This window comes from Poromitra crassiceps (genome assembly GCF_964638095.1).
Source record: "Poromitra crassiceps genome assembly, chromosome: 10".
Taxonomy (NCBI): Eukaryota; Metazoa; Chordata; class Actinopteri; order Beryciformes; family Melamphaidae; genus Poromitra; species Poromitra crassiceps.
In genome coordinates, this window is record NC_139631.1 from 434,756 (window position 1) to 459,022 (window position 24,267).

Genomic DNA, 24,267 nt, shown 5'->3' on the forward strand with positions numbered 1-24,267 from the left:
AGAAACCCAGTTCAAATGTGAGTTTTATAATCTGTTCACAGGGTTCAGGGGGTTACTTTTAAAAATGAAACCAGATATAATTTCTCCCGCTTCCACTCACAAAGGCCCGCCCATAACTACTTAGTCCCCCTAGCTGCATGGGCAGGGACCTTGCAAGGCAGGCGGTGCATGGCGAGGACTGCAAGCACAATTACATTTTCGGTAGGAAATGTAGACCATCTAGTTATTCTTATATCTGCCAAAAACTTCTGCGCGTAATAACTCCCCCAATCTTTGCGCCACATAGACATGCCAGACCTCAAAATGACCGGCTTATTGAGGACAGGTGTGCTATGACTTTGTTAAGGGTTTGTGAAAGCGGTTTGGCCGCAATTCGCCATTAAGCGCAATTTTTTTCCCCATTGACTTGCATGGGGTTTGGAAAAATCTTGCAAAATCTTGCAGTAAATTAGGTGTAATTCTGAAACCATAACAGCTAGAGCTACGAAACTTGGTAGGGAGGTGCACTGAGGGGTCTTTTACTAGCCCCGAAAAAATTGCACCAATTGACCATATGGTGGCGCTATAACAGCCCTCCTTACCTTTTGCTCGATAACTTTTGAACCGTAGGGTTTATCATCAAAATTCTTTTTTCCCTGGATTCCTTGGGTCCTCCCGCATCTACTCAACTAGGCCACGCCCATTTCCGTCTGACTAGATTTTCGGCCATTTTGCATTTTGTCCAAAACAGTTTTTTTGCCATTTCTCCTTGAAATTTTGTCCAATCTTCACCAAACCAACGCACACATCATGTTGGGAGTGTCCTGCACAACACTGATTTGGAAGTTAAAAAAAAAAACACACCATTGCGATATAATCCACTTCCAATCTTCTGTGGGTGGGGCCTATTTCACAAAAATCGTCCGATGCTAACCAAACTTGGTACAGGTGTGGAGGGATGTACTCTGAGCCTATATCAGAAGTATTTTGTCATTTAGCCTTTAGGGGGCGCTGTAGCAGCATTCAGTGCCTGTCCCTTCTAAATGGTTTTATTTTGAAGGGCGGCAGGAAGTGCGGATTCATTGTCATTATGGCCAGCCTTCCTTCTTGTATGACACTTGACACTTGTCACTTGTCACTTGACGCACGCACGCTATTATGTAGACTTCAGACATGGCTATACCTGTATTACAAGTGCTCATGGTCTCACTCATACATTTTACATATTGTCTTTTGAGCAGCTGCAACTCTTCTCTGTTAAAAAACACATGCAAAAAGTGTACTGCAAACAGGAATCCGGTGAGATTTGACCAGATAAATAGAGCTTAAGAGCAACTCTGAGCAGGAGTGTTGCATCTTGGGTAAAGAGAATGATGTTGACACAAATAAGGCATTAAATTAACTATCTCAGAAACCATACTAGGTACAGCTACGAAACTTGTTAGGGAGGTTCACAGAGGGGTATTTTACTATCCACGAAAGAATTGCACCAATTGACAAGATGGTGGCGCTATAACAGCCCTCTTTATGTTTGGTTCATAACTTTTGAACCGTAGGGTCTATAATCAAACTTATTTTTTCCCTGGATTCCTTGGGACGTTCCGCATCTACTCACATAGGCCGACCCATAACTACTTAAAGCTACATTCAGCAATGTTTTTGTGTTCAAATAAGTGTTAAATGGCTCTATTTTCTGACAGAAATCACTGAAATAGAGTGTTTGGTCAGTGACTTGAAACCCCCAACCCCCCACTGTCCTCTATCTCTCTCCTGTAGTGCTGCAGGCTGGGCGGACGTATCTCCGCAAGCGTAACTCGTACAGACTCACGGATGGCGACATTGGATTCGGGGGGGAAAAATACATATAGTCCTTTAAAGGGGTCGCGATTGGACTAGTGTTAATTTTGTCGGCTATTTTTTTATTTAGTCTTAGTCTTAGTCCCGTGTTAAATGTCCTTGTTACTCTGTATCATATTTAGTCAACCTCATCCTGTTTTTATTTAGTCAAGTTTTAGTCGACTAAAAGTTTGAGCATTTTAGTCTTGGCTTAGTCAAATAAAACCATAAGTATTTTAGTCTAGTTTTAGTCAACGAAAACTGTTCACATTTTAGTCTAGTTTTAGTCAATGAAAACTGTTGAATCTGCTGATGCGCTTGTACTAGTAATTGTAATTCGAAGCAGTGTTGGCAACTCTTTCCCAGGGAAAGTAGGTAATGGTGATGCTGCCCACCCGGGCCAGTGTCGGCATGCAGCGGTAGCAACGACAAGTGGACCGTATTTACAGTCCCTGCTCAGCCCGTAGCTGAGGGGAGAATGGAGGGAGCCTGGCTGTGCGGAAAGCACTCAGACTTCTCTGGATAGAATGTAGACAAGCAAGTAGCTGTACATTTTGGGAACACAATGCCTCATACACATATAGATAAGACCCTTAGCTAAGACTGGGCGGGTTCTGCTGTAACTACTGTAAATGTTTTTAAGACAGCTACATGTCAGCTACATCTATGATGCTGCAGCACAGGAACCTGAACTGCTGCATTGAGGGGGGGGGGGAACAGTCTATAATTAATGTTAATTTTGTCGTCTATTTTTTTATTTTGTCGTAGTCTTAGTCCTGTGTCAAATGTCCTTGTTAGTTTTTATCATATTTAGTCAACCCCGTCCTCTTTTTGTTTAGTCAAGTTTTAGTCGACTAAAAGTTTGAGTATTTTAGTCTTGTCTTAGTCAATAAAACTAAAAGTCTGAACATTTTAGTCTAGTCTTAGTCTTGGGGAAAAAGGTAGTCGACTAACATTTTTCCTCATAGTTTTCGTGGACGAAATTAACACTAATAAGTATAAATTAAGCTTTAGTCCCCCTAATTGCATGGGCAGGGACCTTGCAAGGCAGGCGGTGCATGGCGAGGACAGCAAGCACAATTACATTTTCATTATTATTATATCTGCCAAAAACTTCTGCGCGTAACAACGCCCACAATTTTTGCGCCACAGACATGCCAGACCTCAAAATGACCGGCTTATTGAGGACAGGTGTGCTATGACTTTTCTAAGGGTTTGTGAAAGCGGTTTGGCCGCAATTCGCCATTAAGCGCCATTTTTTCCCCCATTGACTTGCATGGGGTTTCGAAAAATCTTGCAAAATCTTGCAGTAAATTAGCTGTAATTCAGAAACCATAACCACTACAGCTACCAAATGTGGTAGGGAGGTGCACGGAGGGGTGTTTTACTATCCCCGAAAAAATTGCACCAATTGACCAGATGGTGGCGCTATAACAGCCCTCCTTACCTTTTGGTCCATAACTTTTGAACTGTAGGGTTTATCATCAAAATTATTTTTTCCCTGGATTCCTTGGGTCCTCCCGCATCTACTCAACTAGGCCACGCCCATTTCCGTCTGACTAGATTTTCCGCCATTTTGCATTTTGTCCAAAACAGTTTTTTTGCCATTCCTCCTTGACATTTTGTCCAATCTTCACCAAACCAAATCACACATCATGTGGGGACTGTCCTGCACAACACTGATTTGGAAGTTTAAAAAAAAAACGCACCGTTGCGATATAATCCACTTCCAATCTTCTGTGGGTGGGGCCTATTTCACAAAGATCATCCGATGCTAACCAAAATTGGTACAGGTGTGGACGGTTTACTCTGAGCCTATAGCACAAATATTGTGTCATTTAGCCTTTAGGGGGCGCTATAGCAGCATTCAGTGCCTGTCCCTTCTAAATTGTTTTATTTTGAAGGGCGGCAGGAAGTGCGGATTCATTGTCATTATGGCCAGCCTTCCTTCTTGTATGACACTTGACACTGACGCACGCACGTTATTGTACAGACAACAGACACACCTATACTTGTATCACAGTGGGTATATCACTCATGGTCTTGCTCTAATTTGCATACTGTATGTTTTCAGCAGCTCCAACTCTTCTCTGTTAAAAACCAAATGCTAAAAGTGTACTGGAAACAGGAATCCGGTGAGATTTGACCAGATAAATAGAGCTAAAGAGCAACTCTGAGCAGCAGTGTTGCATGTTGGGTAGAGAGAATGATATACACTTGTCGCCAACCATGGGAGGCCTGTCTGTTCTGTTAGCTGCTGTGTTACTGTAGCATGGAAACATGTGCAGAAAACAATGAACTGAACCCATGGGTAAGTGTCACCACTTTGTGGTTGTTCATTATATACAGCCAGCTGGGTTTGAAAACATAATGGAAGAGATAGCCTAGTGTGAATAGCCTAGTGTGAATGGAGGCTGTTAGCCACAACAACTGTGCCTTATAGGCTAACCTCAGCCAGCCAAAACAAACACCTTGTCCCCCTGGCGTTAGGACACACTGTTCATCAATGTTTGGGACTAGTTGCAACAAGCTAATTGAGCTAATGCTAGCGTTAGGCCAGCGTTTCTCAACTGGTGGGTAGCGTCGCGGGGCCGTTTTGATTGGGTCGCGGACATTGACTTTTTTTTTTTTTTTTTTCATTTGTTAAATTCAGATTATTGAAACTGGATTAGCCTGACCAGTTTTACTTGTTTAACAAGCTGAAGCATATGCTCTGCCTGTAATTCAAGAGAAGTCTGCCTTTTCATTTCATATTTAATTTTAGTTCAATTCAGATGATTGAAACTGGATTAGCATGGCCCCAGTTTAATTAAAAGTTATGACCAGTTTAACTAAAAAGCATATAGCCTGCCTGTGATTCAAGAGAAGTCTGCCTTTTTTTTTAAATATTACCGTAGTTAAATTCAGACTATTGTGTTGAGTTTGTGTATGTGCCACTCTTTTCTGTGTTTGTTCATCCACAGTGGATATATCTCTGCTCATGCTGACTGTACAAACAAACTGCTGTTAGTTACTGCTGATGCAAATGTCTTCTTGTGTATCAGAAGAGTTTTCCCGGGACCAGACACTAGGGTGTTTAGAACAGCAAATAGAAAACCTTCTATAAACTGGGTTGAACCACTGTTTTGCTTTAGTTGTCATAGACCTGTTTGCACTGGTAGCACCGTAGCAGTGATTACCTTCCTCAAAGTTGGAGGCCGGGGTGGGAGCGGGTACTGGGACAGCGGCAGGACGGGCAGGAGCCATCTTCTTCACAAGAGACTTTTTCCCAGGCTTCTCTTTTCTATCTATCTCAGGAGCTGGGAAGGGGGGGGTGAAATGGGAGTTGAAGGAAAGGGTTAAACGGATGGTATATACCAGTGGTTTCAAAGTCTGAGACTGTGGGCCTCCCCCCAGACAAAGGATTCCTATATGCCTATTGGATCATGATTATGTTATTTGATCCCATACAGACTCAACAATTGAGCTAAGATATATTGCTGTTTGACATACTTCAGACTACACCAAATACATAAAAAGGTCAGTCTGATGGCATGTATTTGTTCTGACTCTGGGAAAGTGGGAAAAACTACTGTATCTCTGAACTATTTCTTTAACCAAATCAAACACATTTTAGGCTATTCTATGAGATCTCATTTTGATAACTAATGTCATATTTTTTTCACTTCCATTCACAGAGCCTCCCCTGAAACTGCTTGGAGCCCCCGTGGGGAGGCCCGTCTCCCACTTTGAAAACCTCTGGTATAAACAACAAAGAAGAAAAAACATTGACAGTGGCTAATGAATGAATACTGATGAATGACTCACGTTTGTTGCTTTTGGGATCAATGTAGAACTCTTCCTCATCATGTTTCTGTATGAGAGGGACAAGATCATTTCATTTGAACAAGAACACATGAGACACTGGGTTTTAAAAGCTTTGACTGGTGTGACATGATGGCTAAATGTAGCCTGCTGGCTAGGCTAAATGCACCGACAGATGTCAGACTGCCGGGACACTGAACTGTAATTACCGAGGCCTTGCCCATTGGTGTCACCTTGGCTGGCCTGGGTGGAGGAGCAGCCTGCCTTTGTGGAACATCAGGGTTGGACGATCTCTCTGGAAAGCCAAGTATCATAAGGTCATATCAATGAAAATGGCGACGAGTTATTGAAGGTATCTGTATCTAAAGTTTTGATTAATATCTGTAATAAATGACTCAATACAGCACTGTTACCCAGATAAACATTCTCTTCCACTTGTCTAGGCGGGACTTTCACAGCCGGACGTTCACATGGACGTGGAGGCCCATTGAGCCTGAGAGGAAGAGGAGAGTTCATACTGTAGTCTCCTTTGTTGTTTTGTTATTGTCACATGCATGATGTCATCCTTTCTACCCTTATTAAAGTGATAGTATCAAATATGGATGACAAATAAAGGTGATTTGGCTATGCAAAGTGTTACTATACTTACAGGTTCTTCAGTTTTCCAAAGAAGCTCTGAAAGCACAGAAACCACACATTTGCATTCAAAGACTTACAGAGAGGCGAGTGGAGGCGAACAGACTGCGGCACAGCAGGGATGCTCCATTTTTTAAGCTATCTCTATGTGAAATATCACAATAAAGTGCTCTCTTTAGATGATAACACCACATGTCTGGTTTATCATTTACATGTAGTTAAACGTTACCAATCAGCCGCGTCATCAGACCTATTACCAGATCTGGATCGATGCTATGTGGTGAAGGCCACACAGACAGACAGACAGACAGACAAAAGAGTTTTATTTAGGAAGACATGGCGTTGTGTTGCATTACAGGATTAACTTGTTTTATTATTATTATTATTATTATTATTATTATTATTATTATTATTATTATTATTATTATTATTAACTTGTTTAAAAACATATAGGCATGTAATTCAAGATAAGTCTGCCTTTTATTTCATATTTCATACAGTTCAAATAAGACTTTCTGACCATGACCAGTTTGACTTGTTTAAATTAAAAAACATATAGGCCTGTAATTCAAGTCTGCCTTATTTCAATTGGTTTTTAGCCCTAGTTGCACTTCTGTTGCACTTTTTTGTTCATTTGACAGTGCATGAAGGCATTGTGTATCAAATAAATGCACTATTTTTTGTGCAATAAATTTGAGTGGTTTAAAAAAAAATCTGAAATTTGGGTCGCGACTTCATGACAAGGAAAATAGTGGGTCCTGAGGCTACACCAGTTGAGAACCACTGCGTTAGGCATTAGTTAGCATGCTACCCAAGCAGCTTCTCTGGCTGACTGGACACATGACAACCGATCAGCAACTCTGTAACAAAACTAAAAGGGTAACATTACTTTGGTGACCAGGGACTATTATCAGTACATTTGACTTCTTACACTAACATAATGGAAGATAGCCTACATTAGTTACTGGCTGATTAGATGCAGCCATTGATAGCTTTTCACTTGTGTGTTTGCAGCTCTGGTAAGCCTGCTAGTTTTGTAAACAGTTGTTGTCGCAACCATAAACATGAATGACACTACAAGGAATACTACTTCTCTGGAGGTTATCATGTCCTATTTTCCTTGAGACAGTTGGAGACATTTACAATACATGGTAATTATTGATGCTGTAGTTTGCAGGTAATGTAGTTTTAGATTGCAGAGATTGGGCCAACTTTACCCTTTTGTGTCTCTCTAGTAGGCTACAACCAGTCTGACTTCCCCACCTACCAAGTACTTCTACTCCAAAGTCCTTTTACTCACATAGGCACACCCATAACTACTTAGTCCCCCTAGGTCCATGGGCAGGGACTTTGGAAGCCAGGCGGTGCATGGCGAGGACAGCAAGCACAATTACATTTTCGTTAGGAAATGTAGACATTCTAGTTATTATTATTATTATTATTATTATTATTATTATTATTATTATTAACTTGTTTAAAAACATAGGCATGTAATTCAAGATAAGTCTGCCTTTTATTTCATATTTCATACAGTTCAAACAAGACTTTCTGAGCATGACCAGTTTGACTTGTTTAAATTTAATAGGCCTGTAATTCAAGTCTGCCTTATTTCAATTGGTTTTTAGCCCTAGTTGCACTTCTGTTGCACTTTTTTGTTCATTTGAGGTTTATAACAGTGCATGAAGGCATTGTGTATTAACACATTGAGTGCCACAGCGCTTCAGTAAAATTGTCTGGAGCCTGTGCCAGATTCACTTCCATTCAGTTGAAAACAGCTATAGAATTTTTTCTATTAGGGTTATATGGACAGGGCTGGACTCTAATGAAACATTGGACACTCCTGCTTCTTTCAAAGAAGAAATTTTGTTTCTAGACAGTTCCACTATGAAATGACAGCCTCTGAAAGAAGAGCACTTTCAAGGGTTTTCTGCTGTCTTTTTTTACTTTTCAAGATAAAGTCACTTTTATGAATACTTTTTGCACTCTAATTTCAAGCACATTCACTGACTCTAGCTAATATTTTCTGATGTAGTGACATGGTGTAGTTCTGTGCAGCCTGCGTGCCCCACCCTCCTCTCCCCCCCTCTCCCCCCCTGAGCTGCAAACTCCTCCCCACACGCACACAGTCTATTTTCGCAGCCTCCGTTTTTGCCCCGGGCGGATCCCAGCGCGACAAGGAAATGCCAAACGGGACTGAAGGAAAAGGTTTGGCTGTTCGGCGTCGGGTGCTGCCTTTCTGGCAGGGAATCATGTGGAGAAACTATATGCAGACAGATAGACAGAGGCAGAGGAGCTCAGTTGTGGGCGCGGATCGCAGCCAACTGTCAGCTGCAGACAGAGCAATCTATATGGCTCTGGCTGCAGCATGCATCGGTGTCTCTTTGATCACGGCTTTCTCCTGCACAAAGTAAAGGATCTGAGCGCCAAGGTTTTAGGGTGGCGCAGCTCCCGTGTAGATTTTTAAGGTGGCGCCGTGTGATCCCTTGAAGGGATTCATGCTCACTGGCTGGGTACGACCTTAAACAGCAGAATTATGGAATAATATGAATTATGATTTTAGGACGTCCAGACGTCCTTGGCACTTCTCGTTACTTTTTTTTAGGACGTCCACAGACGTCCTTGGCACATAATGTGTTAAATGAATGCGCTAGTTTTTGTGCAATAAATTTGAGTGGTTTAAAAAAAATCTGAAATTTGGGTCGCGACTTCATGACAAGGAAAATAGTGGGTCCTGAGGCTACACCAGTTGAGAACCACTGATTTAGTGAATATAATGCTAACGCGATGATACATGTTACCTATTTGTTCACTAATAGAAACATCAACATTGCCTAGATAACTGTAAGTATAATATGAAGAAGTAAAACCAAAAACATGCCTCTGTACAAACGCTTCACAGCAAACTATTTAAGGAAGAGTGATCAGATCGTGTATACTGCGTTATTCTCCACAGGCTTAAGAACTACACATCATAATAACAATAATAATAAACATCAACATATTCTCAGTTTCATTAAACATCTTCCTGTTTAAGCAAGCCCCTAACATTAAACACATGGTAGTGTGTTCTGCTCAAGCTAAACCTTTGTTTCTGAAAAATTAGGCCAACAATGGTTTTAGTCTCTATAGCCTATAGCCAAGTGTTGAGCAATGCAAAACTCAAGGCTCCAACACAAGAGTCCAGAAATGAGCAGTGGCCTGCCTGGCCTGCTGTTCAGTGAGTGGCCTGATTGCAGGCACACACCAAAAAAAATATATATATATTTTTTTTTGCAGGTCAGGCCAGGCCAGGCCACTGGGCATTTACCCGACGTGCCCGATTATGCAGTCCGCGCATGACCTCAAGTCACATCCAACCTTACAAAATGACACAGTCATTACGCTGGCCTGACGAGGAAACTGGTGTGCTAGGTTGGGCAACTGATGTACCACGGGGCGGCTTTAGCTCAGGAGGTAGAGCGGGTCGGCCAATGACGCAAGGGTTGGCGGTTCGATCCCCGCTCCCTCCCAGCTGCTGTCGTTGTGTCCTTGGGCAAGACACTTAACCCTCCTTGCTCCCAATGGTGTGTAGGCACCCTGCGTGGCAGCCTGCCGCCATCGGTGTATGAATGGGTGAATGTAGACTATCTACTGATTGTAAAGCGCTTTGGATAAAAGCGCTATATAAATGCAGGCCATTTACCATTTTACCATGTGTGGGATATGGTCTGCTAAGTGGGGGTGCTGGTGCTGGTGCTGGTGCTGGTACCGATGCTGCACCATAGTACTGATGGAAGGCGTCTGAGGTCTTCTCCTTGTACTGGAGCAGGTACTCAGGGTAGATCTGGTGCTTCTCGAACACGACAAAGATGGAGGGGTCTCTAATGTCGTCCACACAGCTGTCATAGAAGCGCGTGTCCCCACCGTCCTTGGAGGGAGGGCGGAGGTAGTCAGAGGATCCTCGGGTGAAGTCGCCCACCAGGACCCGCGAGATGAACATGGATTTGATGTTGGACTGGCTTGTGTAGCTGTGGGAGAACTTGGCATCCTGGGCAAAGTAACTCCCTGAGATTGGAGAAAGAAAGAGAGAGGATGTTTTGTTTTTAGGGTGTCCAGACAGTCCCTGGATTTGGTGCTTTGTACTTTTCCCTCTATGCCCTCCAGAAATAATCTAAGCACACAATCACAAGTAAGCTGGGTAATTGTGTCGATTTTAACCAGTGCCTTTTATTTTATCTTGATTTAAGCTGCACTTGCACAAATGCTCTGCACACAGTATGCTGCTACTACTGTTTTGTGCTTTATTTATGTTCTTTACTTTTGCTTTTTAACTACATGGAGAGAAGTCAATTGAAATACCAGACTATAATGACGCCTGTACCTGAGTATAACGACAACAAAGATAATTCTGATTCTGATTTTTTTTTTATGACATTAAGTATATAAAATAAAACACAACTGCACATAATCTATTATAAAAGGGAGCATGTGGGCAATGTTCTCTATTTCAATTTTGTCTGGGAAGTGATGTCATCAGTGATGTCACTTGAGCAGTTGTGATGTCAACAGTGATACGAAGTTGTGACATCATCAGATTGTGACATCATCAGTGATGTCATAAGAGCAAGTGAGCCTGCTCAGCGGGTGAGCTGCAGGGCGTGCAAGGGAGCAAGTGAGCCTGCACAGCGGTCGAGCTGCGTATGCGAGCTGCAGGGCGGGCGAGGCCGCGCTAGTTTATTTCAAACACAATTCACAACTCATTTGTATAACTCACCTTTCCCGAAGGCGGTTCCATGAGTCCCACAGATTCTCCAGTCAAAGTTGTCGAGACAGATCGCGTCTATATGTTTAGAGTCCGTGCCATGGAAAAGTTTTCTTTCCATCACATTTCGCCCACTGTTGCTCTTATTCATCCGATCCTTTTGCCTATTTAGAAAAAATAAGATTTAGAAAAATAAAGGGGGCGATAACCTGGTACAGATAGCGGGGGGTAGGGGGGTAGGGGGGGAGGTGGCCCTTCGGTCCAATATGGTGGACATTCTTCTGACTACTGAGGTTTCGGAATAATGGGCCGTTGGAACACTGAGTGCGTTTACATGCAGACAATAAACGGATAACTGAGAATAATCAGTTTATGGCAATAATCTGATTTCTGCGTTTACATGCACTTTAATAATCCGACAATAGGAGAAACCCGGGTTTACATGATTCAGTCAATTAGTCGGATTTCTCTCCAGAAAGGCAGCATTAATTCCGCAATAAAACAACAGAATATAGTTGCAAAATGCAAAATCACATTTTCCTAATTTATTTGTCCAGCACAGAGGATGGTTTAGGTGAAAATTAGGTTGTGTATCTCGTCTACTTTACTAAAATTGGAATAGGCATCGCGTCGCTTTGGAAGTGCATCTGTCAATAATATTTCCAACTTTACCGAGCACACAGCACAGAGGCAGGCAGGTGAGGTGACTTAAGCACGTCAAATGTTCATGATCCACAACGTGTGTTGAATTGAAATACTCTACCTGTCAGAAAACGGACAGAATTTGTCACGGATATTAACGTTATGTGTGTCTTGTGTTTTGAACGACTGAGTCTGTTGTCCGTAGGCTACGTGTTTTTTTTAATCTGTCATCTGAAAAACATTGTCACGCACGCACCTTGGACAATGCGTTTTATTAATAAATTCATCATTCTATTTGCAATCCGAGACAAATGTTCGTCCCTGTAATGTTCACGGCATGGCACTGGGGACTTTATTCGTGCAAGCAGACACCACAGTCGTCTCCTGTAGAATATCGACATTTCAACATGATAGTGCAGTGCAGCAGCGGTGCCTGCCGGGGGAGAGAGAGCAGAGCTCCCCGCTCCGCTCCGCTCTCCCCCCGCTGTGGCCGGGGGAGAGGGAGGAGAGAGGGGCCAGTGAGTGCAGCGCGTCTCTCCCTACCTCGCGCTCCTGTGCATCTCTCTCCCGCAACTCGTACATGCGCAGATATATAAACCCGAAAGAAACCCGGTTAAGGTGTATACATGCAGAGAGAAGACAGGTTATTGGCCAGAAACCTAGGTGTGTTTATCGGTTTATTCATAACCCGTTTATGACCATAAACGGATAAAGCTTATCGGTTTATGCTGTTTACATGACCACTTGAATAATCAGGTAACTCAGAAATCCGCTAATAAACAGTTTATTGGTGTGCATGTAAACGCACGAGTAGTCCCCCTGGACAACTGGCACAGAAATAATAACAGGCTAGAAACAGAGAGCTAGCTGAAAAAGCCTGTGTCGGTCACGTGTGGCTGACTGTAGATCCATTCAGCAACATTCTCACTAAAAGTGAATAGTGTGATAAGGGATCTGTTTTCAAATGTAGGTGACACAGTAAACTGTCTTGTCTTTAGCACTAGTCTACTCCAAAAACACTCTTTGTAGCTTGAGTTAACCTGAAACCTAGTAACCAAACAGTTAGTTAGCTAAATAGCCAGCTCATTTAGCAAATTGCAACCAATGTTAATGCCAACATTCAACTACTAGGTGTTAGCACTAGCTTCTACTAGATATGTTAGCTAGTGTGCTAATCACATGTGTTACGTGATGGTAGCTGACAAGTGACCAGATAGCATACCATGGTTAACCTGAATGGATAGACCTTCCACTGTTTGCCATGGTAATTTTGGCTACAGCATAAAATGGCGATTATGGAATTTTAAGTGTTAGTCGCTACATGGTGACAAGTAACAACTGAAGTCTTTCTTTTGATGTTTAATGTCAACTCAAGTCGGTCATTAAGGCTGTGAACAGTCTGTCACACTTGCTTCAGAACTGTACAGATGTGTATGTATGCTAGCAAACTGTCAAAACTCAAGTCAATACTGCTGTAATCCAATTTATACAGACGCTAGCCCAATGGTTCACCTAAAAAAGTCCGCTGGTCGAACGATCCTGGATCCTCTATCTGAGGGGGAGCCAGGAGAAAGTGACATTTCAGCATACAGTATGTTGGTACTTTTAAAGATGTACCACTCAGGCGTCCGGCTAGTGTAGCGGTAGATTCCCTGCCTACCAACACGAGGGTCGCAGGTTCGCACCCCCGTGTTACCTCTGACTTGGTCAGGCGTCCATACAGGCACAATTGGCTGTGTCTGCGGGTGGGAAGCCGGATTGAGGGCATGTGTCCTGGTCGCTGCACTAGCGCCTCCTCTGGTCGGCTGGGGTGCCTGTTCGGGGCGCAAGGGAACTGGTGGGAATAGCGTGATCCTCCCACATGCTACGTTCTGCCAGTGAAGCTCCCCGCTGTCAAGTGAAAAAAAGCAGCTGGCAACTGCGCATGTTTCGGAGGAAGCATTGTGCTAGTCTATGGCTCTCCCCAGATCGGCAGAGGGGGTGTAGTGACTTGGGCAGAAGGAGGAAATTGGCCAAGTACAATTGGGGAGAAAATTAGGAAAAATCAGAGAGAGAGAAAAAAAAATACGTACCACTCAAAGACTTCCCACAATGCTTTGTTCTGAATCCTCTCTATCTGGACAACATCAAAGTCTCTCATCGTGTTACGAAACAGGCCTACAATCCCCTGATACTCCACTGAAGAGCTCTGGAGGGAGACTCGCTGGAAGAGACACAAGACACAGAGGAGGACAATCGACAATCTTAACAAATATAGAAGCGTGAGTAGAGTAAGATTGTTCAAACACCAGCAGCTAAGAAACAGAACAGATGGTAGGCTATGCTGCTCAATGACCTCCCACCCCCAACATGCAGAAATTCAAGATCGCATTTAACAACAATCTAAGTGGGTCTGAAGCAGCAGAGGGACACAACAACATTGGTAGGATCCCCTAAACTTCTGGAGACTCTGTGACAGTAGATGGCGGTTAGGAGACCAAAGGTGACTTTTCTTAGCCTAGGTAAACCCAGCCACCACGTGACCTGCTCTCTCAGTTCCCAGTCACTATCATAGTGACTGAGAACAGGTCTGAGAGCAGGTCACGTGGGGGATGGGTTTACCCAGGCTAGACTTTTCTTACCAAGCTGCAGTTTGAAGGTACAGTTATATAAAGTGTGTAAGACATTACCTTGAATCCTGTTTCAGGAATTTGTGTCTTGTCCCAGTGTGCTGGTACAGCTTTGAAATGTGATTGATTCCCCACAGGCTTTCTGCAGACACAAGGCAAATTGATGAGCAAGGCAGTAGGCGTTTGTTCACACCTGGCGCTTAACATAAGCAGAACTGAAGCTTGAGGCAGGCTCAAACTGAGCTGACGCTTAACCGGTCACACAAGAAGCCTTCTCTTTTCCTCAGCGCCTTGCTTGGCGCGCCTTGAACCCGCCCACAACTCCCATTGACTTCATGCCTGGCAGCTTCACGCTTCATGCGTCACGCTTGGAAAATAGGACTGAATCCTGAACGATCGCTTGAGCGTGCGTTGAGCGTTGAGCACGGCTGGTGTGAACGGCTTCGCCTGTTAACAAGAACACCGAAATGAAACTTGTGGGTTCAGCGTAGGTTGAGCGTTGCTTCGGCATATGGTGTGAACCGGCTGTAGCACTGCCAGGTTTAGCACTTCCATCTCCTATTACAAATGTACTCAATTAACTGGAAGGTGATTTGGAAGGGGAAGAAATCCACCAAAGGGCATAGTATTAACTTTTCAATAATGTTAAAGTCCCTGGGAACTAAAAATAAATATGTGTTTTGAGCTTGTCACACCCCAGGAAAATTTGTTATTAACTCATTCATGGCCAGTTTAGGACTGCCAATATTTAGCACAGGCCAAAGATTTTCATAATTGTTGGTCATCTTTCAAGACCCACAGTAAATTATCTATTAGCACCAAAGTGATTTGCAATACCTCAAAATGAAGATGTACGTCTCTGGGTTCACCAGGAAAAAAAAAGTGAGCTTTTAGCATGTTCTGTACTCTACTTATAGCCATTTATATACACCCTGTTTTCACCAAAAAGGTCTCTCTGAGAAGACAAATTGCAGAAAATGGCATTTTTGTAAATGACACATTCTCAGGCAGAACTCGCTCTCAATTCTTTTATTTTGAACTGTATTGACATCAGACATGTAAATATTATTCGTTATGACACAAATGACAAAAAAAAAATATATATATATATATATATATATATACATACATGAAGTGCTTTTACATTCAACAATACAGTTTACTCAGTGTGAGTGAGTGTGATCATAGAATAGAATGCAGAGATCAGTGTAGTCTCTCTCTCTCACACACACACACACACACACACACACACACACACACACACACACACACACACACACACACACACACACACACACACACACACTCCTTACCGCGAGATCATCCGGGTCCTGTCGCATTGGAGTCAGTCCAGTCTTCCTCGCCCTCGACAGGAAAGTGGCCGTGCTGTGTGCTGCTTGGCTCTGTGTGAAAGCCATTTCTGTGGCGAGGCTGCTGTTCTCCTCCTCCTCACACAGTTGTGACTCCGTCTCGTCTCTTTCGGGCTGGGACACAGGAACGGGGTGCAGGGACCAGGATCGATCATGTTGGTCACGGGTTTGACTACCGCGGTTTCGATGTCCGCTGCCCTGCAGCAAGCCGATCAGCTCGTGCAGCGCGCCGAGGGGTGTTTCAATGGCGTTTCTCCTCTGCAACAAGGAAGCGCGTTTCTCTGTTTTCTGTTTTTCCTCCTGCTAATTTCAAAACAACAGCTGCGGTATGTGTTTGATCGCGTGTTGTCGGCTTGTCTTTCAGGCTAGGGACCTGAAAACATGTCACAGGCTGGGGAAGTGTTTGAACTACGCGCTGCAGTAATAAAAACAAAAAACACGTCAAACACGTCATTGGCTGGGAGGGCTATTCCTGATAACACGTCAAAGACGTCTTTGGCCATGAATGAGTTAACAACCCAGTCAAATTTGAACTGAATTGAATGTTGCCAAGTATATAAAATTAGGAGCTGCGATTCAACTGTGCTTTTCTCTGCCAGGTGTGTGTGTGTGTGTTTGTGTGTGTATGTGTGTGTGTATGTTTGAAAGCGGAGCAGGCTCGCTCTGACTCGGTTTTCCTCCGAGACCTACAAATGTCGTAAAATCATCAAAAATAGCCCACAAATAGATACAAAAACATGAGCAGAATATGTGTTTAATGTACATATAAAGAATTGCCGCGATCAGACTTTTGAAACACGCACTCTGCCACGGCCAGCCACATTCAGACAGAGTCCGACGAGACACAGTGGCCTCCCCGCACTCCATTCGATAGAGGCAGATACTTTATGATTGGATATCCGCATTACATAGTTAGAAGGTTTTTGTGGATTTTGGTTGGTCTTTAACGTTTTTGTCAATTTAGAAAACTTAAAATATTCAATAAATACGTTTTGTTAAACTTAGAAATACATGGGAGAAATGTACACAGTGTATTTGAACTGTCAGGATAAAGTAATCACCAGTAGGCCTACCTATGTTTTGTCGTTAGGGCATCAGCCGAGGAGACAAACACAGGCCGTCTTCTCACCACCTTCTTAATGCCATACTGCTTATTTGTTTGTATCATATCTGAACAGGAAGTCATGTTACTATGATTATTTCATCAGAAAATACTTTAATAAGGAAAGGTCATTTGAACATTTGAATCCTTACTTACCGTGGAAACTGAGCGAATATGTCTGTGAACTGGCGTTGAACTCCACCACATCCTTCTCATTGTTCAGGAACTTCTGCTCCAGTTCTGCACTGCTAATGTTTGCTGGTTGGCGTCCACCGGTCTGCAATGCAGAAATAAAGCCAGTAAAGCCCATTTTTATACAACTGAAAGAGCAACTGACCAATCTAAACACAGATGAGAGGTACGGACACAGATTAGTAGAACCAGTAGAGATTGTATCTGAACTGCCTAAATTTGAATTTGTCATGCTGATATTAAGTGCGAATTCCTGTTGTCCCTGGATCATGTTTAACGGTATTTCCTCATGTCACTGTGTGATCCATTCCAAGAAAAAGCACTTGACATTGTTTGTACACTGTGAATAAAGTGACTCTGATTGTGGTTGACTCACAGCTGAAGCGTACAGGTTCCAGTTTCCGAACTCGTCCTCCCAGTACCAAACCCACTCGGTGGTGAGAACGAAGGTCGGATGGAGTGCAGAGGAAGCGGTGGAGAGTCGCCGTACTTCGTTCAATCCACAGGTCATCGTGTCAAAACATACAGTTTGGCTGTGACTACTGCAGAAAAGAAGGCAAGAAATGTTACCTCAAATAACATTCCTACTGGAATAGTGGTTCTCAAAGTGGGGTTCAAGGACTCCCAGAGGTCCTTGAGAGGGCTCCAGAGCAAAATGAGAAATAGTTTGTTGACTGTAATTTAACTCATGAGACTTATATTTAAGATCCCAAATATAGGATGCTATATTATAGAACTATTTGGGTGTCCAAGAACCCCTGTGCAAGAGAATTCACTAGATGTTAAGATTAAAATGATGAAACACGAATAAAAATTGAAATTCCCTTTATTCAAGAGGGAAATTGACGATGGACGATGGCATTGACCATCGTCGATGGGCCGACCCCCATTGACCTCTGAGCCTTCTACATCGGACCATCATGATTTTTTCCTGATTAGGCAATTACATTTTTTACTATAAATCAGACTAAAAGAAACAAGGTGTTCACAAACGAGCACTTTTTATTCACAAATCTGGTCACGGATTCAGTTTCAGTACCAGCCCCTCAGTACCAGCGCGCTGTCTGTCCCCCAATTCACCTTATGCAGTCCCGCCCACTTTTCTCTTCCGTGTAAGACGCAATTGTATTTGTTCTTCCGGTTCAGCATTAAACTTTAAACTATGAATGAAGTTTGGCAACATTCAGCAGCTACACTGCGGCCAGCGTTACTGCTGCAAGGAACCGATGGCTGTACCCGGTCGGCATTTAACGTTAGTTACAAAAGCACGTCGACAGTGTTTTCTCACTGCCAGTAGCCTACAGTAGTGGTTGACAGATACTAGCTAGTCCGTCCGACCAGTCACACAGCCAGCGCTACTTGCTGCTCGTTAAAAATTTCCAAATAGGTGTTATTCTGATAAACTGGTCACATATTTGGAATGTTACGTTCTCATCCGAAAAAATATTAAAACTTTATAACAGTTTGTGTTTTTGCTTGAAAAAAGCTTTTTGGCAAGTCTAAAAATGATAAAGGTGGGCATAATCTACTTCCGGGTCTAAAACGGAATAACGATTACAAAATGACGTTATGCAGAAGCGTCCTGATATGGGCAAATGATAAGGTGGATACCCCCGCCATCGTCCATCGCGATGTTTCACTGTGGAACCATCACGATGGTATTTGGTTGACATCGCACAACCCTACTGCAGGGGGTCCAGGAGTGGGTTTGTGATGGATTTTAAGGACAGAACAAGGTGTTGTAAAGACTTCATGATCACAGAGGCATATCACAGTAATCTCAGTGAAAGCCAGCAAAGTGTACCTGTATGTCTTTTCAGGATCACAGTAGTCCTTCTCGATCTCCTCGTTGTCAGGCAGAGCGGTCCACTGTTGTCCCTGTTTCACCTGCCATCTGTACGGCAGCTTCTCATGCGCTTTAAAACACTTCTCTGAGGAGAGTATATGACCAAACACATCAGTAGTATGGTTTATATAAAAAATCAATAATCATAATCATAATAACTAGCTAGAAGTATTTATAATTAACTCACCACCATGTTTACATTGTCCCTTGATGAAGTACAAGCAGATCTCCGTTTTATCTAATGGAAACAAACAGAAACACAACATGAGCTACAGTAGCAGCAGAAACTCACACTGCATTAACAGAAGATCCAAGGAAAAGAGGTCACAGTACTGCCCAAACTGTTTGATAGGTGATCTGTAGGACGTGCAGAAACACCACAGCAATGAACGCTTAGCAGCAGCAGCACCCACGATGGAGAAAAATCACGGATCTACAGCTTTACAGACATACCAACGGTCTTCTTACTGGATTTACCTTTAGCAGCCTCTGAGCTGTCCTTGGATCTTTGCCTTGGTCTTCTGTTCAGTGCATCATTGCTGCTAGCAGCAGTGGCTTGATGGTTGCTCTTGTTGTCCCAGCTCCTCAAACCCTCTCTGTTCATATAAACAGACTTCATGGAGTGAATCAGGTGGTCGGGCACGCCTCTACCCTGCAGGGTTTTCATCGGCTGCGGATCATAAAAATCATGAGCCCTGGGGCAGGAACAGACTTCTCTCAGGTATCTCTGACAGATGTGGAGCCTGGTGCATCCATCACCGTCTGAACACCGGCCATACGGCCCATCCCCGTTGTTGTAATTGTAGCATATCTAAAAGATGGATAAGAATGGGGAAAAAGGTGGTTAGAAGAAGCAAAAATAACCTTTGTAGCCAGACCTCTCTGGCTCAAACAACAGAGTTCTGGAGACATTTAAACCCAATAGTTGGTTAGGAAAGAGTGACAACACTGTGGGCTATCCTCGGGTAGAGATATGGCAGAGCCTGCCACTGCTGCTCACTTGTTTACTGGGAAGTTGATAGAGCTAGCTCGTGAAACAAAACTGCCAGAGTCAAACCTTTTCTTAAGAAACCTTCCCTGTTTCCCCTAGGTTTGCTGCTGTGGGGGGGGGGGGGGGGTGGCTGGGTCGGCCTGGGCTGGGGGATGGAAATGAAATGGGCGCACATAAATTAGGCAAATAAATGGGTACTAACGGTCCAGTGTGCGCTCTGGAGCTCGGAGTGGCTATTTACGAATGTACCAATATTTTGATTCTTTCGGGGGAGGTGGAGGGTCCCGTTGGGGGGGGGGCACCCTAACCCCCCAAGGCAATGGTAGGAGAAACACTGCCTCCCTTGACCCTGCTGCTATCTAGGATGACAGACCTGCATCTCTTCTCTCATTTCTATCCAAAACCCTTGAGCGAGCAGTTTCCGACCAACTTTCTTTCTATCTATCACTCCGAGAATGACCTTCTGGACCCTCTTCAATCTGGTTTCAAAGCATCTCACTCTAATGAGACTGCTGTCCTTGTTGTCCGAGGTGACAGCAGATGATGGCAGCCCACAGCATCACATTTCCCCAGAGTTTCCCCAATCACTCAATTGGGTTTCAACCCCCCCCCCCCCCATCCCTCTTCCCCCTCTGGTACATACAGGAGGGAGGAGGAAGTCGTCGTTCTGCAGCAGCAGTGTGCAAAGCTCCGTCCAGTCCAGATCCTCCAGCTTATGTTCTCTCAGTATCATCACATTATGCACAGACTTCAGATCATGGGAGAAGAGGCATCCTCTCCTAAAACTAAAAGTCTCCATATTACTCAGTTTTCATGATTTTGATTAATACATGTTCTATGACTCTAATGTTCTGATAGACATTTTGCAAATACATATATAAATACATGAATTTTAAGACTGACAATGCATTGACGTGCCACTTCCATATAGACTCCTTTTTCAAACTCGGATGAAGTTAGAAAGTCAGAAAAAGTTATGCTACCCAAGCTATGATACAATAACCTTAAACCTTCTCAACAGGGGGATCCCCCCCTACAAAGCAGGCATCATTTTGTCTTCTACATACATTCTGCAATGCATTTTAGACAGACCCTCGAACGCGTGACAGCAAAGATAGTCAGAAAGATGGCAGATGTGACACATTGCTCAAATTGCAAACAATCCTTTCAAAACAAAAGCCCAAAAGGGTACAATCGGTGGAAATGTTTACTAGCCCAGAACCTCAATTTATTTTTCCCAGCCGAATCACCAAATGATGCCAGTGCACTGATCTGGACTCTGTTTCCAGGCAACTCTGTGATTCTCGTCCAACTTTGTCTTTTAAAAGAACAACCGCAACTGGCTTCCGATATAATAAGGTTGCCCTATGCGACCCTACCTGTGACTTCAAAGTGCAGAAATAAGGTGAGTTTAATGCCCGACACAGATTACCTAACAAAAATTGAATGGTCGGTGTGAGGGCTCTTACTACCAGTGTTGGGCAAGTTACTTTCAAAATGTAATATACTACATATTACTAGTTACTTTCATTTGAAAGTAATAAGTTACATTACAATATTACTTTCTGTGTAGAGTAACTTGTTACTTATTACACTACTTTTGCATTACTTTCACCAAAACAACAGCAGCAGCAGAATGACATCGCCGCCCGTCCCGGGAATCAACCCGAAAAATAATTTAAACCGCCTTGAAGTCAGTGTAAACCGCCCAAAATTCTAAATGTTATCCTTTTCCTTTGTTATTGTCATCTGTAGTGGTTATTTGCATAAAAACACACAGTTTGATTAGGAAATGATTGCATCTTTTTTAAATATGTGCTTTGATTTAATAAAATGTAACTCAATTTGTAACTTGAGTTACTTGACAAAGTAACTGGTATAATATTACTGAAATCCTATAAGTAATAAGTTATAATACTGAGTTACTGCTAAAAGTACTATATTACATGTAATATGTTACCTTTGTAATGAGTTACCCCCAACACTGCTTACTACAGCGTAGTGTTGACACGAAAATAGAAAGAGTCTGAGGGCTATGTAGCTCCTCGGTAACTCTAAACAGTAGAAAATCAGTCCAAAGTCCAGCTGTAAATGTAATTGGCTGTTAAAGTATTTTGTTGCTTATAATAAATTCACATTTAGATAACACATAAGTCTTTCAAAATGCTCTCAATGATGTGTGGATGCATACTGTATGCGTTAATGAGTGTGGTGGTTATGTGGGCTCGCTTTGGGGCGGCTGTTGCTCCAGGACGGGTGTCGCGGGACGGATGTCGCTCCGGGACGGACAGGTGTATGTGTATGATGCTGGGAGAGGAAAAATCTGAGTATACCCACTAGAATAAACTAGACTACACCACTGGGTGTTTGTTACAGTTAACTAATGTGATGAGCATATCGGCTGGCTGACGTCTGGCTGACTCAACGCAACGGGGACATAAGGTAGATCTAAAACTCAATGGTCAATCTATTGACCAAGTATCAGATGTTTTGGTAAACGTGTACGTGTAGCCTATCTGTCCCTACACAATAAATAAATGAAACATTTCCCCTTACAGACAGTACAAAATCTCGTCTCGGACTAAACACTCGACAAAAAGTTTATTTTGAGAGCAAATTGACCCAAAATATGAACACAGAACACCTTTTGTTTATTCACCTTATGTAGCCCTGCCCACTTGACCCAGTTGTGTTATGACTTCCTGTTCAAAACACTATCGGGTTTACCTGGTCACTAGTAGGCTACTTTACTGTCACAGGTAGTGTAAACACAATAGGAAGTAACTGGCTGAGCCAGAACATAAGAGCAGACCCTCTCGTGTATATTGCTTAATGATACACTAGGCCTAACAGACTGTAAGCATAGCACTGTCACTGAAGTGTAACTCACCTGGTGTGTGTGAAGTGGCAGGAGCCCAGCAGGAACCTTTTACACAGATGTAAGCTGCTGCAGCTCCCCTGACAGTCTTTGGTTTTACACAGTCGCACTTGTGTCCGGGCCACGACCTTCTGCTCCCCGCCTGAGGAGCACCAAGCAAACTTCTCCTGGTTGGAGATCACCTCCCTCACATCCTGGGAGTCTCCAAAACAGCCGATAAACAGCAGCTCATCGATGTTGATTGATCCTTGATTGGCGCAGATGAATTTAATAACCGCGGACTCCGTCATGTTGAAGCTCTTGCTCGGTTACGTTACTGATACTGACGACGGCGAGCTGGTGAGTTGGCTCCCTGCAAGTTTGCTTCAGTCGCCAGTGTGAAGTGAGCAAGAATTTCTGAGCAGAAATTTCTGACTTCCTGTCAGGATTTTTCAAAATAAAAGCTGTCATTCAAATAGATCAAATTGAAGTGATAGGCTAATTGAATAAATATCCATGCAAAACTGAGTTTTACATATATATTAGTTTGCCACTAGCTGGGCATGATAGAGGGACTACTGGTGTACATGACTATAGTGAGTTTGCCCCAACGCATTTTTATTTTTATTTTTTTTGGAAATGGGCTCATTTTACTGTTCTGACTGTGTGCCCGGAGGCCTGGAAATTTGTTTTTCCAAATGTCAACAAGAGTGCGCTTTACATATAATTTGGTTAGCCACTAGTTAGGCATGATAGAGGGACTACTGATGTACATGCAGTAGTATGTATATTTGAACCTAAACCCCTGGCTCCCCCTGGCCAGTGACACTTGGGAATAGACTAGGTGACAACCAAGTATAGTTTGGTGACAAGCTGGAGAGACAGTTGACGGTTGGAGAGACGGCATCCGGTACGGGATGGGTTTTAGCACCCCAGCCTGGCTCTCTCGTGAGGGAGAAATCCACAAACGCTACGGATCAGCCTCCTGAAAATCTGCGTAAACATCGGCGCGGCCTGTGGTCCTTCAGGCTAGAGCGAGGTGCTCGGCGCAGGTGAATGACGTGCAGCGCACAGGCCTCCTTGAGGCATTCTCCCTGCCCATGGTACGGCATGGTAGGATTGCCTTTTTCCGCGGGAGGTTCTGGTGAGACGAAGGAGGTGCCCAGCCTGGAATCACCCCACAGGGCCTTAGACCTCCAGGCACCGAAGCTCTCTCAATACTGCGGTGTAGCACTAAACTCTATTGCAGCGGATTGGGCATGATCAACCCTTCCGCGGGCAACGTTGCAGACAGAGTAGGAAGGCTGATCCGTGAGCGGCTGCTTGTGGGACGTGGGTCGGGGTCGTAATCTGCCTCGGCTGGGTCTACTGGGCGAGGGTGTATGATGTTGACAGACCCGAAACACCCCACGACCCCAGTTAACATCACTGATGACGCGTCCCAGCGCATGCAGTAGTATGTATATTTGAACCTACATAGTTTGCCCCAATGCATTATTATTTAAAAAAACTAGAACGACCGCAACGCGGACTTATGCCTCCGCCATTAGTTGATTCTGGAGTCCAAATCGCCATTTGAGGCAAATTGGAAGAGATTCCGTCAAGGCGCTCCTGTGATGTTGCGTTACAGAGCTTGGAAATTGGGTGTGTGAGAGGTCACAG

General features: G+C 43.6%; 1 protein-coding gene and 1 long non-coding RNA gene across 2 annotated transcripts in view; both read right to left on the bottom strand.

Moving 5' to 3' along the window:
- Window positions 1-5,909, bottom strand: part of LOC310783760 — a 110,220-nt gene extending 104,311 nt beyond the window's left edge. The window contains exons 1-3 of the long non-coding RNA XR_014553104.1: window positions 5,829-5,909; window positions 5,623-5,668; window positions 4,995-5,114 (exon numbers count right to left, since the gene is read on the bottom strand). This is a non-coding gene — a long non-coding RNA (uncharacterized lncRNA). The remainder of the gene's footprint in view (window positions 1-4,994; window positions 5,115-5,622; window positions 5,669-5,828) is intronic.
- A 355-nt stretch (window positions 5,910-6,264) lies between these two features.
- Window positions 6,265-22,916, bottom strand: LOC310783761 (protein mono-ADP-ribosyltransferase PARP12-like; the record flags this gene model as incomplete). Its single annotated transcript, XM_083644667.1, has 13 exons — window positions 6,265-6,294; window positions 10,004-10,299; window positions 11,009-11,160; window positions 13,711-13,841; window positions 14,308-14,389; window positions 16,691-16,787; window positions 16,876-16,996; window positions 17,288-17,453; window positions 18,716-18,842; window positions 18,945-18,995; window positions 19,235-19,568; window positions 20,392-20,527; window positions 22,639-22,916. The coding sequence occupies 13 exons, from the start codon at window positions 22,914-22,916 to the stop codon at window positions 6,265-6,267; spliced, it is 2,001 nt and encodes a 666-aa protein (XP_083500793.1).
- Window positions 22,917-24,267: the final 1,351 nt, after the last annotated feature.